Below are 17324 nucleotides of genomic sequence, written 5' to 3'. Positions count from 1 at the left end.
AATAAAACTATATATTGTATAGTAGTTATAAAAGGTTAAAGGAATTGCACAAAAATTTCAAACAAATTGCGGTTAACTATATAAGTACCATTTTCTCAATGTGTAGTCAGTCATATTAGTGGCAAACATTAGATCAATTTTCTCCAACCTACTTGGCTTGATCGACAGGTATTGTTAGACTCTGACTTTGAAAAAGAAAAGTTAAATAATAGTAAATAAAATTAAAAGAATTGAACAAATTACAAAAGGTTAGACTAATTGATTTGGATTTGGATTATGATTTAGTATATTTTATGGCCCTCCTTTTGAATATTTCAAGTCTTATCTTTTTTCCATCTTAAACTATTTGTAGGTTTTGTTGTAAATATTTTATTAATGGTAGATTTGATGTGCTACGTACAAAATATGTTTCTACTTAATAAATTATACCTTGTTTAAATGCTCAATTAAAATTACACATCTAAAAAACGGCCATGTGTGTATATTAGAGCTAAGTTTTGATTAGTTTTTTTTTTTTTCCGACCTAATTGCTTTGGCCGAGAGGTTATTATTGTTAGACTCTGACTTTGAAAACAAATTAGAAAATAGTAAAAGAAAATTGGGAAAAAGAAATAATTGCAGAAAATTACAAAAGGTTGTAAAAAGTGGAATTTTATATATTTGTAGTTGTGTCCAATGTGAAGAGACAAAATGGGTTGTTGTTGAACGAATGAGCTAACAAAATAAGCGTTTTTGAAGAAACAATTAAAAAAAGTCATAAGAGTGTGTTTGTGTGTTGTGTTTTGAGTTGTCAACTTTTGACTTTTGACTTTTGTCCGACGTCGGTTTTTCGTTATTACGGTGAAAGAAGTCGTGTTCGTCGGGAGGGGTAAACAGGTAATTTACAAGCGAATCCGCAGTTTTTGGATGTCTGTTGAGTGATGACGTGGCACCGTCTAATTCAGTGTTCACTCGTTAACGTGTTTCCTTTACTTTTTGTCTTTTCCTTCCGTCCGTCTTATTTTATTTTCCTAACTAGTCCCTAGGAGTAAAAAGTAAAAAGTAAAAAGTAAAAACTATTCTAATGTTTACCCTTGCTTTATACTCTCTCCATTTCTATATAGAAAAATGCTTTTACATATTTTTTTTCTTGTTTCGTAAAGATAGATTTTTTTTGTTACTTTTAAAATACATTTTTATTAATTAATTATAATAATTTATAAATTTTAGAAAATATTGATTGAAAGTAATTATTATTGGTTTAAAGTTACATAAGTTTTTTTTATTAAAAATATGATGTCTTACTTTTTACTTTTTAAACTAGATTCTGACCCGCACGTACGTGTGGGGTTTCATATTTTAAGAATATGTATTGGAATAATTTCTTATTTAACCTAAAAATACTAACATTTTACTAACATTTCTTATATAATTTCTTATTTAACCTAAAAATACTAACATTTCTTATATAATTTCTTATTTAACCTAAAAATACTAACATTTTACTTTCTCATAATTTTTGAAATAATTGTATATTTTAGAAGTCAAAGTTTGTATAAATTGATATTTGCAACCTCCTGAAATCGTAGGGATTTACTTGTAGTGTACCACGAGTTAATTTTTATTTTATTTTTTTATAAACTGATGAATTTGTTGATTTTAGATAATATATTAAAGGAAAAAACAAATAAAATCATGTATCTCTAAATATATTACGATTTGACAAAAACAGAATATTGGATAGAATGTATGTCGCATATTTTTTTTTGGCTATGTACTTAATTTGTTATATTTGGTAAATGAGAAAATATCCAAATATATTTATAACATAAATCCAGTTGGTTGTTTCCAGTGCAGGAACCCCTGTTCATGCATGGCGGGGCCCGGGATCCCTTGCTGCTGCGGTGCACGGCTGAAGTGGCTATACATACAAATCTATTTACGGATCTATATGCTTTGATTGGAACTGGAAGTTCCAGAACAGGAGGTTGGTATATTATTACAGATTTTATTGTTAAAATATTTTGTATTTTTCAATTAATGGCATTCGATTTATGTTGAATTTTTTTTGTTTTATCTCTAACAAATTGAAAAATACAAAATATTTTGATTTATATTCGAAATAAATATATTTATGCTGAATATTCAGTTATCATTTAATATTTAATATTGTTTCCTTTTTTGCTTTTGTAGACAAAAAATACCAAAAATATTGACGAAGCAAATCTCAGAATATATTGCATTATTTAATCTCGTTATTTGTTTTTGCAAAAAATTAATGAAGAATCGAATCAAAGATATTTATTTAGTTGTAGTAGTTGTTAATTTACTAAATTACTCATGCAAAAATTCATTTAGTTAGTCTTACACTACCCTCATAAAATGTTGTAGTTCACAAAATGCTTCCCAATTAATAGTATAGATATGTATGAAAACTCTAAAACATTCATCATTAAGAATAATAATATTTAAAATATTATGTAAAAAAACTAACGCATCGTTTTCTCTTGTAATCTAACACGACCTTTTATTTTTTAAGAAATTTTGATTACACCCTTTAGAAAAAAATCAATATCAAATATAATGCCATTTGAATTTAAATTTTACATATATTTATTGGAGAAGATAAAAGAGAAAATATTAAAAATTATTATATGTCTCGAACAAGATTAAAAAAAAGAGGAAGTAATGATGTTGTAACTTTTTATTTTTTGGTCAAACTGTTTGTTTTAATCAATGTTTTTAAATCCGATCCGGACGGTGAACCGAACTATCTTCTGGGTCATCGAGTCATTGGATCAACCGAATTCGACCACGGGTCAATTGATTCAAATTTATTTAATGTATAAAATATTTACAGAGATTATATAGTTTTATAAAGGGAAATTGTTAAAAATACCCCTTTTGGTGTGCCCCTTTTCAAAAATGCCCCTTTTAGATGTCCCTTTTAGATGTCCATTGGCAGGAATGCCCCTTTTTAAATCTGAAATTTTTATAAAGTTTTATTAGGTTTATAAGGTACTTATGGATTGTAACTACTACTTGAAGACTCGATCCAAGTATTTATAAGGTTTTATAAGGTGTTTTAAAGTTATTTTAAAGGATATTTAAGGTTTTTCAAAGGTTTTACAAGATATTTTAAAGGTTTTTAAAGGTATTTAAAATGCATTTATAAGGTATTTATAAAGTATTTATAAGATTTTAGATACATAGAAATGTAGTTTGTGTATGTTTTAATAATATTACATACATATTTGGGTAAATCTTATATTTTTAAGAGCATTTTTTATAAGGTTTTAAAAAGGGGTATTTTTGAAAATTGACATTGAAAAAGTGGCATTTTTGCAAAAACCCCTTTTATAAATATAAAAAATAAAAATAATCATACCATATTTAACAAAATATAAAGTCTAACAATAATAACGAAGTGAATAAAATTTTTAAATCCAACAAAAATCGTTTGAGAAGAACCGAGTAATTGAAAAAGTTCTTAAAATAATTGAATAGTGGATACACTAAAAGCCTAAAACCTTATATTTTATTCTAAACAACCAAAATCAAATGAATTTTGTTAAAACTCAGGCCCGACCGGTTCAACTAGTTACTGGGTCGCGGGTTAATGGCGGGTTTTTATGGATTTTTTCAGTTTTGAAATTTATGGATATAAGTATTAAATTTAAACCGTAGAAGTGTCCGGATCACAGGTTAATCGGTCAGGCGGTTCGGATCGGACGTGAAAACACTAGTTTTAATTTTAAAGGGACATTTAAAAGGTATTTTTGTCTTTAAAGTTGTCATGCTGGCGCATCAAAATGCTCGGACTATATTTACGAACAGGCCATAACAATATTGGTTATGTTAGAAAAACCTCATGCAAACAATATAGCCTACACAAGATACACATATCAATCAAAATAAACTGGCCCAATAACATTTCCAAACCCAAAATGATCATCGAATATGTAAGACAAATAAATTACTCTCTAGTAGATCTATTAAAATGGGCTATATAACAAGCGGGCTAGATCCAACCTTATAAAAAAAATCTATACGTACGTCATAAGAACAAATAAACAACAACTGAGAAAAGACGATATCTATATTATTAATTGGGAAGCATTCCCTGAAAAATAACCTTAAAAAGTGTAAAAAATTACAAGGGAATGCCATACAATTTCAGTATTAAACGACAAAAAAAACATTTCAAAAAGGGTAAAATCGTAAAATTGCCTCTGTTGGGACGCGGATCTCGGATCCTATACTCGGGTCCTTTTTTTCTAAAACAACGCTGACCCGATTATTACTGTGAAAATACCAATTGGGCTTACAATATAATTAGGCCCATCATGAATCTTCACCTTATAAGATAATCTTCACCTATTGGGCTTACAAGATAATTAGGGCGTTTAGTTGTTGATAAATGTTGAAATCGAATTATTTCACTTTATCCGTTATTCTCCGTATCTGTTAAAGAAAATAATTGCCAAAAAGATTAGTTCATATTTAAAGATATTTCTATAATCTACTCCCTCTGTTTTTGAAAAGTTGTCGTTTTAACTGTATTTGAACAAATTAAGAAAAGGTATACAATGACTATATTAACCTCATAAAAATGACAAGTAATTATTTACAAATAATTTGTGTTCAATAAAATGAGGGTAATTTGGGTAGTTATTGGCATAAATTACATTATTACCTTAAAACGACAACTAATTTAAAACAAAAAAAAGCTCTAAAACGACAACTATTCGAAAACGGAGGGAGTATATAACTAATCAATCTAAATTACTTAACACTATCGTAATAATCGCAGATCCTTACCAAAAAAAAAAATCGCAGATTAGGCAACCAACACAAACAAACGAATAAAAATATATATTCCCTCAACTGTTTTTAAGAAATATGCAAAAGAAATTACCAAATATAAGGAGCACATCCAATTTCGTAGTAACTGTTTTCAATAAGATCTAATATCAGTTATTATATTTGCCTAATTTGAAACTAACAAAATATTCTAATCCTACCAAATCAAGAATATTCGATAATCCACTCTTTAAAATTCTGATACGCAAATATCTTTAGATGCTTACAAGGGTAAACCCTAAAAACGAAAGTTGTATCGCCTAAAAGTATATATAGTAAACACATTTACACCTCTCAAAGCTCACAATCATTCACACCTTTACTTCAAATTCATCTTCTTTTATCATTAAGAAAAATGGCTGCTAATCTTCCTATCACACCCTTGCTAAGATCAATACCTTTGAAGGTACTTAAGTTAATTTTAGACTACTATTGAGCTTATATTCTTCTATGGTTATACTAACTCCCGTTACTTTTAATAGGTGAAAGATCTATTTCAAATGCCTTTGAAATGTCCTTGCTGGATATCAATCCGGACTATCATGCTGTCCAAGAGTTTGTGATTACGTATGTATATTAAAAATTCATTTCAAACTGGTTTTTTTATTGCCAAATCATAGTATAAGGTTGAAGATTGGTTGTCCTGTTATGTTATTTAGAAACAGATGCTAGAGGAGGCCTAAGAATGGTACGAGGCTGCAATTGTCTGACTTCATATTGGAAGCTGTAATTATTACAGGTGACAGAGTTGGAGATAAAGTCTTCATTCCGAGGCTTTTGATTTCTCCATCTGACACAAAACTTCCTTTCAAAATGCATCGGAGACAACTCCCATTAGCAGTTGCTTTTGTGATGACAATCAACAAAAGTCAGGGACAATCTTTGGATAAAGTTGGGGTCTATTTACCTAGGCCATATTTTTCACATGGACAGCTCTATGTTGAAATTTCTAGAGAAACTTCTAAGAAAGGCCTAACGGTGCTCATACTGGACAAAGACAACCATAGAAGCAAACGATCAATGTGGTATTCAAAGAAGTGTTTCAAAACCTTTTAAGGTTTTGCGGTTTGTGTAAGAGGTAACAATAAATATTACCTCTGTGGGTTATTTTGGGTTCATAAGAATTTCAGCTATACTATAACTATATTACTATTATATTCTTTACAGTTAAAACATGGGACATACCAGAGTCAGAAGACGATAAAGTCAACCAAATCATCTTGAAGAGAAGAAATGGTTTTTCTTTTTATTGCATACATTGAATCTACTTAATAAATTCTCGAACTAAATGTTATTTTAATCAGTATTCCTTTCTCCACAATTTCAGACCTTATATTTTGAACAAAATTACTTTGACAGAGAAAAAAGTTTCAGGTTATTTTTATTACTTTCAATCTATGTACATAATTACTTTAATCTATTATATACTACTTTCAACTAAACAGTGTAATATTAATATACCCAACAGTGTAAAAAAAAAGAGGTCACTAACCTGATATATATCGATCGCTGGACATCTCCAGTGACTATATATCTCTTTCCGTCTCCATAATATAATTCATCTTGCAAAGGATGCTTCACATTAAAAACATTGAATTTTGTTATTAACATAATTGACTTTTTAAAGGCTCATATGAACTAAGTAAACTTAAGCTCAATAACAGTATGTAACACTAAATTGGGATCTCACTAACCTTTAACATATATATTTCTAAATAGCTACAATGACAAAATCTCTGTAGCTTCCTAGAATCTCATGTTACTCGCAAATCATCATTCACCTGAATACATATACAACAATTATTGCAGTTAGATATACTAGCACAAAACAATGAGCTATACAACATAAGTAACTTAATTTTAACGCAATAACAATATGTAAATCTGCAAATTTCACATACCTTTTACATATACATTTCAGAATAGTTACAATGACAAAATCAATTAGTCTCCTCCATGGTCTATTATACCCGAAATTCACCCTGCACCTAAAAAGACAAAAAAACAATGCTAAGTTCACAGTATATACAAAATATACTAAATTTGCAGATTTCAAACTAACAATAGACCAGTATAATGGAGATTAACTGTTTTATTTCCTTCTCTATATAAAGATTTAAAGTTACTGTAAATCAAATTCGTCTTACTTTAAAAAGTAATTGAAAACCTAATTTTGATAATCAATTGACAATTAGAAGCCTTACCCATAAAACAACCGGCTTCTTGACAATCTGTTGCGAATCTATACAATTTAAACTGAAATTTAAAAGATTGCAAATTGAATCGCCATATAAACAAAAACTGAACAATTATACATCTGTTTCAGTATAAAGCTTACCTCTTCATATGATTCAAGGATTTCACAAGTACAAGTACAGAAGGAGACGTAATACTGATAATTCTATCACAATTTCGCATTTGAATCTCGAATTCGATCGATTTCCTTTGTTTTGTTCGGTGTTTAGTATTTGTTTTTTGGTAAAAAGACACAGAATTTTCTAACAACAAATATCTTATGCTTTATTACATTGATATCAATTATTGGATACATAAGATAAACCCAATCGAAAACAGTAAATGTTAACAGGATTTATAACAGTTGGGCCTAAATTAATGTGACATTCAGTCCATTCTAAGGTTAATCGTAATATTGTTATGGGCCTGTCAATTAACATATTGTTTTGCAGGATTTAAGAAAATTATGTTAAGATTAAATAAATTATAGATTCAAGCATTACCAAATAGTAAATACACAATTATATGAAAGTCTGTTTCTTTATAAATTGAGCTTTTCTATTATAACTCTTACAACAGTTATATAGTAGTATAATTGTTTTTTACAAGAAACAAATACAAACGTTTAAATTATTTGTATAACATTCTATTCTACATTTGTAATGAATCACACAATAAACAAAATTTAGTTTACCAACATTCAAAATACCAAAAAAATAATCTCACTAAATCTACTGCATATACGATATATATATAATATATATATATATCCTATTGTACTATTCACATGCACAAAATAAAAAATAATATATTTTAATAACCAATTTCTAAAAAAAAATGAATTATGTATTTAATTACACCCCGCACGTAGGTGCGGGTCACGATCTAGTAGATATATAAATGTTGCTACTCCAATTAGGCAATTAGTTAGGTTAAAAATAATATCTCAATGTCAACATCATATATTTTTCGAGCTACCTTGCGAATGGCTAATCACGCAAGCACGTTCTTGGAGGTTGACGTTACACGTATATCTACGTTCAAGATTAAACTTCTTCAATCTTTTTTTTCTTTCTCATTTGCGATAATTTTAGTTGAATCTTGTTCATCCGTAAGTAGAAAAGGCACATCTGTTAGAAAGACTAACTGTTTTCTTATAGCTTCTCTGTTCATGTTATCCCTATTTTTTATCCTTCTGATTTAATATTTTCATTTATTTTAAACGAATTAATTTTTTAATTCAAGTCTCAAGACTCAAGAATCCGCACTGTCGCAAAATATATTTAACGAAGCTGCCTTTTAAGTATTGGTCCATGCATGATTTTACACAAAAAAACGAGTTGCAGCAATTGATTTGGACTATTTTGATTAATCTGATAAATTATCTGTTATATGACTAGATAACATAATAGTATATGTTAATTGTTAATGTCATATGCAATTGATAAAGAAAATATCTTAGGAACTATGAGCAAAATTCACCGCCTTACAAATTTTCTCCATTCCTCAATTTCCATTTATTTTTTGTGAATGTAGAATGGAAATTGTTGGTTATTTAGCATTGGTTATAATGAGTCTATTCCACTTGATTGCAAAGTGTTACCCTTTTGCGTTAATAGATTTTGATGGCAAGTAGTGTGGTTTCTAATGGTTAGTTGGTAGATCGAGGTGGGTGTAGGTGCGGTTCAAAGCAGAAAATAAATAAATTTACGGGAAAATTAGAAATAAAGGAGCTCTAAAAAAAAGTTTGACCATATACATTTTTTTTTTTAGAATGTCACTTTGAACTAAAATACCCATACTCTCTATTTTAAGCATTTTTTGAATGATTTTACCAAAAAAACATGTAGATATACAAGATTATAGATGATTTGAAAAAAAAAATTGATGATTTAGTTGAAAAAAGTTGATTTTTTTTATGGATAAAGTTCCGTCTAAAATTTATTAGAATATGTTTTCTAGCGTTCTACGAATATCAGAATTTATATTCTAAACTTTTGTACATGTTCTACGAAAATCAGAGTTTGTATTCTAAATTTTTGTACATGTTCTACGACTTTTAGATTAGATACATGTTCTAACAAATTCAGAAGACCGGAATACAATTTCCAAAAATCCTTAGAACATGTATTCTACGCTTTTCTTCATGTTCTAATTTTAGTCAGAAAATCTATTCTACGATTTATAACATGTTCTAAAAACGTTAGAAAACGTATAATTATTTTAGAATCCGTTTTCTAATATAATATAGATTTCAATTTCTGAAAAGTTTTAGAATTCCTAAATATAGAAATTGAATCTTTCAAAAAGGAAACTGAATATTAATTAAATATTACGTTTTTATTGTTTAGATTACGATGTGAGGATGGTTAGAATACGTATTCTAATATTTTCAGATGAAAAAAAAAAATCAAAAACGAAAATCTAGAGGGTGAAATCGTTTTTTAGCCCTAATCGTCAAAGTCTTCTTCTTTCACCTCTTCCTTTTAAGTCCACGTTGAAAGGTTAGACTAATTTGGTAGATTTGTCGTTGTTTTTCCCCGTTCTGTGCCACGTTTAGTCATTTCGTATATACCCATATGCTGATGATGTGTATACAACTGCCACTTGGAGATCATTATATGAGGAAACTATTAATCCAATAGGTGTTCCTGAAGATGAATGGAGCATCCCAGAGGTTGTTGAATCTGCAAAAGTTTTACCACCTGAAACAAGAAGACAACCTGGTAGACGAAGAAAACGAAGATATGAATCAGCTGAAGACAAGATATATAAAAGCATCACAACAGTCACAATTATCAAAAAAGCATAAGTGCGGCCGTTGTGGTAAAGAAGGTCATAATCGAGTAACATGTGATGTAGCAATATAAGGTTTGTGATCGTGATCTGACTACTAGTTTAAAACTTAAGTATAGATTCCCTACTTTTATATTTTGTTTTGATAATTGTTTTCTTTATCTTTTTCAGGATTATGTTGCAACTGCTCTCATTAAACGTTTCTAGATACCACTATATGGATTTTAAACTTCTTTCTCATTTCATGATTATTTTCGCATTTTTTATTTCAGATTTGAATTTCCTAGTACTCTATGTTTGAATTTTTGTTCTCATAATTGGAATCCCTACTACTCTTATGTTCGTGGTTTTGCTTTGAGTTTCGGATTGACTTATCACTAAATTAAGTATATACAGCATAAGTTCCAAGACCAATTTAACATAATTTAAAAAGAAACGTAAGAACCATAGTCTCAACCTACCAAGTAGGAATATTTTCATTTAGTTTATTGTTTATCGATGAGGGAAGTTGATATGTTGTGTTTTTATCGGTTTTGAGTCTTTGTTTTCTTTCCTACATCATATTTTTTATCGAGTCAAAGTGTGTTTTTAGAGTATTTTAGTCTTTTATCGAGTCTTTACAGGTTTTAGGTTTTGGAGGAAAACGAACTGTTTTGGGTTATAAACACACTTTTGGAGATGCAGTTTCGTTTAGAAGTGTCATACGTTTGGTCTCAGATAGAATACTTCACACCGTTAGATCTTTCTGAATTTTTGACACAAGCTAGATGAAGATGTTATCTTGATTTTCCAAGTGGTTTGAAGGAAATCTAACGGTGCATTCAAGAGTTATACCCAAATTAGTGAAGACAGGTCAATCTGGCGAAAGAATGAGGGTATCTGAATTATGTAAATAAAATAGGAAATAATTTTTTAAAAATTTTGTTAATTATATTTTCGAAAATATGAGGGTAAATTTGGGTTTTGATTTCTAAAAAACCTATTTCACCAAACTTTTTATATAAAAGTATATATGGACATTTATCCATTAAAACATCATTTATTTCTAATTTTCCCTAAATTTACATGTAGTTTTGATACTGTTTTATCTGTCTTGCACCCATAATGTCTCTCGCACCTTATCGTCTGATCCATTCAAAGCATGTGTGTGTGTCTATGATTATTTCGTACATTTATATCTTATTAGAATTCATTATAGAATAGTTCCCCCTTAGGCTAAGAGGGTTAGTTGTTTCTGAATGTTTTTGGCCATATGTGCACATTAGCGTATAATAAGTTCTAGAATACTAATGATTCGTTGAATGTGTAGTTCTATACTTATATCATATATATATATATATATATATATATATATATATTACTTATATCATATATACTTATAGCATATGTTACAAATGAATACTTTTATTAAATATAATTATGTAGTAGAAATTCAAATATCTTCATCAGTAGTATATCTCTACACGCAAAATAATTGGTATTTTTTTTTCAAAACTCTAAATTATAATATTCGATGTGACTTTATAATAATAGTTTTCTTTATTACAATTACATTCTTCTAACGACAAAAAAAAAAAAGGGCAAGTGTTCTGATGTCACAAGCTAACTTTTGAAAGCATAATATAAATAAGTTTGAGTAAACTAAATAAATTTAAAACTCTTTTGAGTCTTTTAATTTCGGAAGGAATCATAATAATAGAGAATAATACAATATAATTTATTATTGGTAGCTTGTAAGGGCATTTGCAGTGATGTATCTTTGCGTGGAGTGTATCTATTTTAAAATATAGAAATAATGTAAAAGTTGTCTCTTTCTTCACATCCGGGTGTAAGTTTACACTCGGATGTAAGCCACTCTATCTCTCTTTCTTTCTCTCTCTCTTTTCTCTCTCACTTTAAATTATAATAATAAAAAAAATCTTACACCCCTCCCTCGCACTTACACCACTGCGGATGGTATAAGACTTTAGATCCATGGTATCTTCAATATTATCAGAACTCATAAGAATCTCGCGTTACATACAAATCCTATCCACGCGCTTGTTGTGTAACGCATGAGAACACGCGCTCCTATTTGTGTGGACATGACCAATTTGGTTTGCCTGTTAGATCACTGACGTCTCTTCTCTTCCTACCCATATTGTCTAACCAATAATTGACCATCACATTTAAAGATTTTCATTTTTACACTATTTTTATTTTCACTTATTTGTTTTAACGGCCTTAACTTTTCAAATTATCACTACTAACCCTGAATTAAATTAGGGTTTTTAAACGGGATTTGGGCTCAGGTTTTTTGTTATCTGAATAATGAAAACAAAATTAAATATAATATTGTATTATGTGTCAGGTTATTATTTGCTTGGATTGTTTTCTTTACTAGGAAATGACAAAAATAAAGGATTTTTTTTTTTGAGTTGAAAAAAAGGATTTGATTAGTTTCCCCTTCTTTTCTTTTCTCTTTGGCTCAAGATTTCCTTCCTCTTTTAGAAATGATTGTATGTATGATAATATTTGAGTCCAATTTTCTGTTCAATATCATTAAAATGGACATGTATTTTTTTTTACTGGGCAATAGAGGAAATGGGTTATTTTCAAATTTCAATTATAGTTCAAGTGTTCAACATGTAGTTAATTTTTGTTAACCCCCATATGCTATCTTATCTACAAAGAAGCCCATAAATCATTTATCTTCATTTATTTTAGATCCCCCTATTTTATTTTTATTTTCTTTTCTAGGTTTTGGATTCCGTTTCAACTTGTAATAAACATATAAATTTTATTATTTCGCTTTCATATCAAATTAATTTGCAGTTTTCCTATCTAAAATTGAACTTTCTAATGAAAATTCGGAATACGTCACAATTATTTTAGAAATTAAAAAGAGTGAAACGAAACCAATAGAAAAAACAATTATTACACTTATCTCATTTAGTCATTTGGGGGCTTTATATATATACCCCACCACCATCTCTTGTCCATCATACAATCGTCCTCTTCATCATTTTCTCTTCTTCTTCTCCAAGAAAACAGTGAAGAAGAAAATGGGGTTCCTTAAGCCAACCATGGTGATCCTTTTCCTAGCGATGGTCGCCGTTGCATCAGCCGTGGACATGTCCATCATCTCCTACGACGAGAAACACGGCGTCTCCACCACCGGTGGCCGTAGCGACGCTGAGGTTATGAGTATCTACGAGGCGTGGTTGGTGAAACACGGCAAGGCTCAGAATCAGAACTCTCTTGTTGAGAAAGATCGACGTTTCGAGATCTTTAAAGACAATCTTCGTTTCATCGACGATCATAACAAGAAGAATCTTAGTTATAGATTGGGTTTGACTCGGTTTGCGGATCTTACTAACGATGAGTATAGATCCAAGTACCTTGGAGCTAAGATGGAGAAGAAAGGTGAGAGAAGGACTAGCCAACGCTACGAGGCTCGTGTCGGTGATGAGCTACCGGAGTCTATTGACTGGAGGAAGAAAGGAGCCGTGGCTGAGGTCAAAGATCAGGGTAGTTGCGGTAAGTTTTCTACTGGATCTAATCATCATTTTTAGTTACTCTGATCATTATAACATCACTTTGATTATTTCATAAAGTTTTGGAACTTTTGAAAATGACATATTTACCCCTTCCGGAAATTATGGGTGTTAGTTAGCAAGACAAAAACTCAATAAATGAAATAGATATAGTACTAATAATTTAACAAATCATCATGTGTATAGGTCATTACTTTATAGCCTAGTTGTTTGTGCTTGTGTATTGTTTTGTCCTAAGCATAAAAATCTTAAATTTGGTTACAAAATCTTAAATTTGGTCATTTTGGTTATGGAGTTTTGTTATAAGGCTTATTTATGAATCTGATTAACTATAAACTCATTGATTTTCGTAGTCATAATTATGTTAGAAACTGCACATTATTTATTCCTCATTACGGAACATTGATATTAGTAGGTGTGTTCTGTTTGATGATAATGGTTTATTGTAAGCTGATGTTGATGACTTATGATTGGTAATGAAGGGAGTTGTTGGGCATTCTCAACCATTGGAGCAGTGGAGGGGATAAACCAGATCGTAACAGGAGATTTAATAACCTTGTCTGAACAAGAGTTGGTCGATTGTGACACTTCATACAATGAAGGTTGTAACGGTGGTCTCATGGACTATGCTTTTGAATTCATTATCAAGAATGGTGGAATCGATACAGACAAAGATTATCCTTACAAGGGTGTCGATGGAACTTGTGACCAGATCAGGGTAAGTACATTGGTTTTTGTTTTGACAAGGAATTACATTTGATTATTAATATAACTTATGATTCTTATATCAATCCTTGTGGGTTTTATTGTTGCAGAAAAACGCTAAAGTTGTCACAATTGATTCATATGAGGATGTTCCCACTTACAGCGAGGAATCATTGAAGAAAGCAGTTGCTCATCAACCCGTTAGCGTCGCCATTGAGGCTGGTGGTCGTGCGTTCCAGCTCTATGATTCGGTACAAATTTAACCATCTTCTCATAGTTCTTAGGTGTTTGATAGTTTGTTAATTTTTATCCATATACATGCATCCATTTTATTCTTCTTTTGTTATTTGTAAACACCAAATACAAACGGAAGAGGAAACTCTGTTTGGTGTTTGCGTTTACACTTTACAAAAAGAATTCGACGAAAAACTTAAAAAATGTTATTAGTTTTTGAAAATGTGAAGTTTTATTCATATGTAAACGCAGAAATTGGCGCATAAAACAATTGCATCTCATAGTTGGTTGATTATTTTCACTATTTTTGGTCTCAAAATGTCATATTGGTACACACCTTTGTTCTAATGTATTGATGTGTTCTTTTTTCTCTGAAGGGTATATTTGATGGAACTTGTGGAACACAACTAGACCACGGAGTTGTGGCGGTTGGATACGGAACCGAGAACGGCAAAGACTACTGGATTGTGAGAAACTCATGGGGTAAAAGTTGGGGAGAGAGTGGATACTTAAAGATGGCGCGTAACATCGCGTCTTCATCTGGAAAATGTGGAATCGCGATTGAACCTTCATACCCAATCAAGAATGGCGAAAACCCACCAAACCCGGGACCTTCACCTCCATCTCCCATCAAGCCTCCAACCCAATGTGACAGTTACTACACTTGTCCTGAGAGCAACACTTGTTGTTGTCTCTTTGAGTATGGCAAGTATTGCTTTGCTTGGGGATGTTGCCCACTAGAAGCAGCCACTTGCTGTGATGACAACTATAGTTGCTGCCCTCACGAATACCCGGTTTGTGACCTTGATCAGGGAACCTGTTTGTTGGTAAGTTCTGAATTTTCCCACTTTCAATAACATATCAAGATAGTAAAATGCTTGAAACTCACCTAATCTTTTTTGGGAATGTGCCATTTGCAGAGCAAGAACAGTCCATTTAGTGTTAAGGCCTTAAAGCGTAAACCCGCAACGCCATTCTGGTCACAAGGCAGAAAGAACATTGCCTAAAGAGACCACTGAACATTGCTTCTTCAGAGAGAGCTCTGACTCACATGAGAGAAGAGATCTATCTGAAGGGATTTATCAGATGCTTTTTAATGTTGTTGTTTATGCCATAACTAGATACATAAAAATGCAGCTTTTGGGGTTTCGTGTATATAAAAAAAGCACCCTAAGTTTCATTCAGTTTCATAGTTGGGTTTCATTGATACAGTAAATTTATTGTTAATTCAAGAAAATTAAATATTTATGTTATGGTCCTATGAAATGAAGTTCCACATTTTTTTTCCTCTTCAAAAACACCATTTTATTAAGATATTAGTTGGAGGCTCTCCTCTAGAGAAAGCTAAACCGGCACCAATGTGCTTACTTGGAAAAAAAATAGAACCTCGTGCTCTTTTCCTCTTAATTAGAAAATCGGCACATACATTGATACTATGGAAATATCTCTAATGTAAAAAGATGAGAAAGAAAGCCTTAACAACCTAAATTGTTGTATCTTAACCCCAAATGTCGACCACTTGAAGGATTATCAATAGTTGATATTAGGTCGTAGCAAGCAGAGGCAAAACCAATATTAGTCTTCAAAGCCGTGATGAGGCATTCTATAGCCCATATAAGGGTCTCAAATTCCGCTTGGAGTGGTGATAATCTATAATGGGAGCTCTGCATTCTCATAAGAAGAGGTATACTTCTTTCCATTACAATCCACCGGCCGTGTCCACTTAGGGTTTCATATGTTTGCCATGAGTCATCTATTTGACAATTTGTCCTGGTAGTTTCCAAAGACATAATATGAGTAGATGACTATATTGAATCTTCATTTTTTTTTTTTTTTTTTCTTTCTGAATCTTCATGGAGGTCTTTTTTTCTATTTCCCTCCCTCAATGCCATCGCTTTTTGGGAGGCAAATATTTTTAGTATGAAAATAATCAAATTTTCCCTTTCACAATCCTATGAAATTTTCACGAATTTTTCTACGATTTTTTTAGAAAGAAATTTCCTACGAAATTTCTACCAATATCAGTTCCTTACGGGATATTTCCTACAAGCTGTTTTCGTAGGAAAACGGAGAAAAACTAGTTTCCTATGTTTTTTTACGGTTTTGGCCGTAGAACAAACAAGTTTTTTTTAAAAAAGGGAGTACTTCCACATTTCCTTTTCAACATCTTTTGCTATAATTTAGTTCTACTACGAGGCCTCTAAGTCCTAACGAACATGCCCGCCTAAATTTGAATTTTCTTTTGCACTTTTACAAATTAATTTTTAAACTTTGAATGTTTGTTTTGTCAGGTGATGCTTTCATATAATTGTTGTGTTAATCAAACTTTCTATAATTTCGAACTTTTACTTAGTAGAAAATACTATGTAGTTCAAAATTTAAAATATAGATGTTTTTTAATTTTCGAAGCATTATGGTGTCACATCCATCTCTTAGGCCTGTAAAAGGAGCGGATATCAGTTTTTTTTAAGATATCCGTATCTGTATCTGCATTATCCGCCAATTTCGTATCCGTATCCGGATCCAAAAATTCTGGATATTCGTTAAAAATCCGGATATCTGCGGATTTCCGCGAATATCCGGAAATTGTGTTTAAAATCCTAAATTCATTAATATCATACATAAAAACTTTAAAAAATTCATAAAATAGTTAGAAGTTGATTATATATACAAAACATTACAAAAACAAAGAATTTATTAAAGTAGCAAAAAGTTAAAAAAATTCAAGTGATGTTCTTAAAAAAAACATTAATCAACATCCTAAATTCTTCTTAGAAATTTAATTTTTTTTTTGTCATATGATTTATTTATTAACATTAAAAATAAAATAAAATAAATTAAAAAAAAGTTGGGCTAACAAATTTTTTTGAGCTTTAACACTTGAAAAATGGAGTCATAAGACTTTAAAGTTATAATATATTTTTTTTTTGTGCCGGATATCCGTTATCCGGTCCAAATTTTTGGATTATTCGTATC

General features: G+C 30.5%; 1 protein-coding gene across 1 annotated transcript; it reads left to right on the top strand.

The window, feature by feature from the left end:
- Positions 1-12777: 12777 nt before the first annotated feature.
- On the top strand, positions 12778-15626 carry LOC9330093 (cysteine proteinase RD21A). Its single transcript, XM_021011213.1, has 5 exons — positions 12778-13392; positions 13892-14127; positions 14225-14365; positions 14726-15175; positions 15269-15626. Exons 1-5 carry the CDS (start codon positions 12918-12920, stop codon positions 15353-15355), a joined length of 1389 nt encoding a protein of 462 aa, XP_020866872.1. The 5' UTR covers positions 12778-12917; the 3' UTR covers positions 15356-15626.
- Positions 15627-17324: the final 1698 nt, after the last annotated feature.

This window comes from Arabidopsis lyrata (genome assembly GCF_000004255.2).
Source record: "Arabidopsis lyrata subsp. lyrata unplaced genomic scaffold ARALYscaffold_1, whole genome shotgun sequence".
NCBI lineage: Eukaryota > Viridiplantae > Streptophyta > Magnoliopsida > Brassicales > Brassicaceae > Arabidopsis > Arabidopsis lyrata.
This window is presented reverse-complemented; position numbering and strand designations above follow the sequence as displayed.

What these genes read in the sequence shown, in the direction of transcription:
- LOC9330093 (XM_021011213.1), top strand. Translation starts at nt 12,918, where the DNA reads ATGGGGTTCCTTAAGCCAACCATGGTGATCCTTTTCCTAGCGATGGTC. An exon ending in GAACTTGTGACCAGATCAGG is followed by an intron (nt 14,128 to 14,224) that starts GTAAGTACATTG and finishes TTATTGTTGCAG; the next exon opens with AAAAACGCTAAAGTTGTCAC. An exon ending in ATCAGGGAACCTGTTTGTTG is followed by an intron (nt 15,176 to 15,268) that starts GTAAGTTCTGAA and finishes TGCCATTTGCAG; the next exon opens with AGCAAGAACAGTCCATTTAG.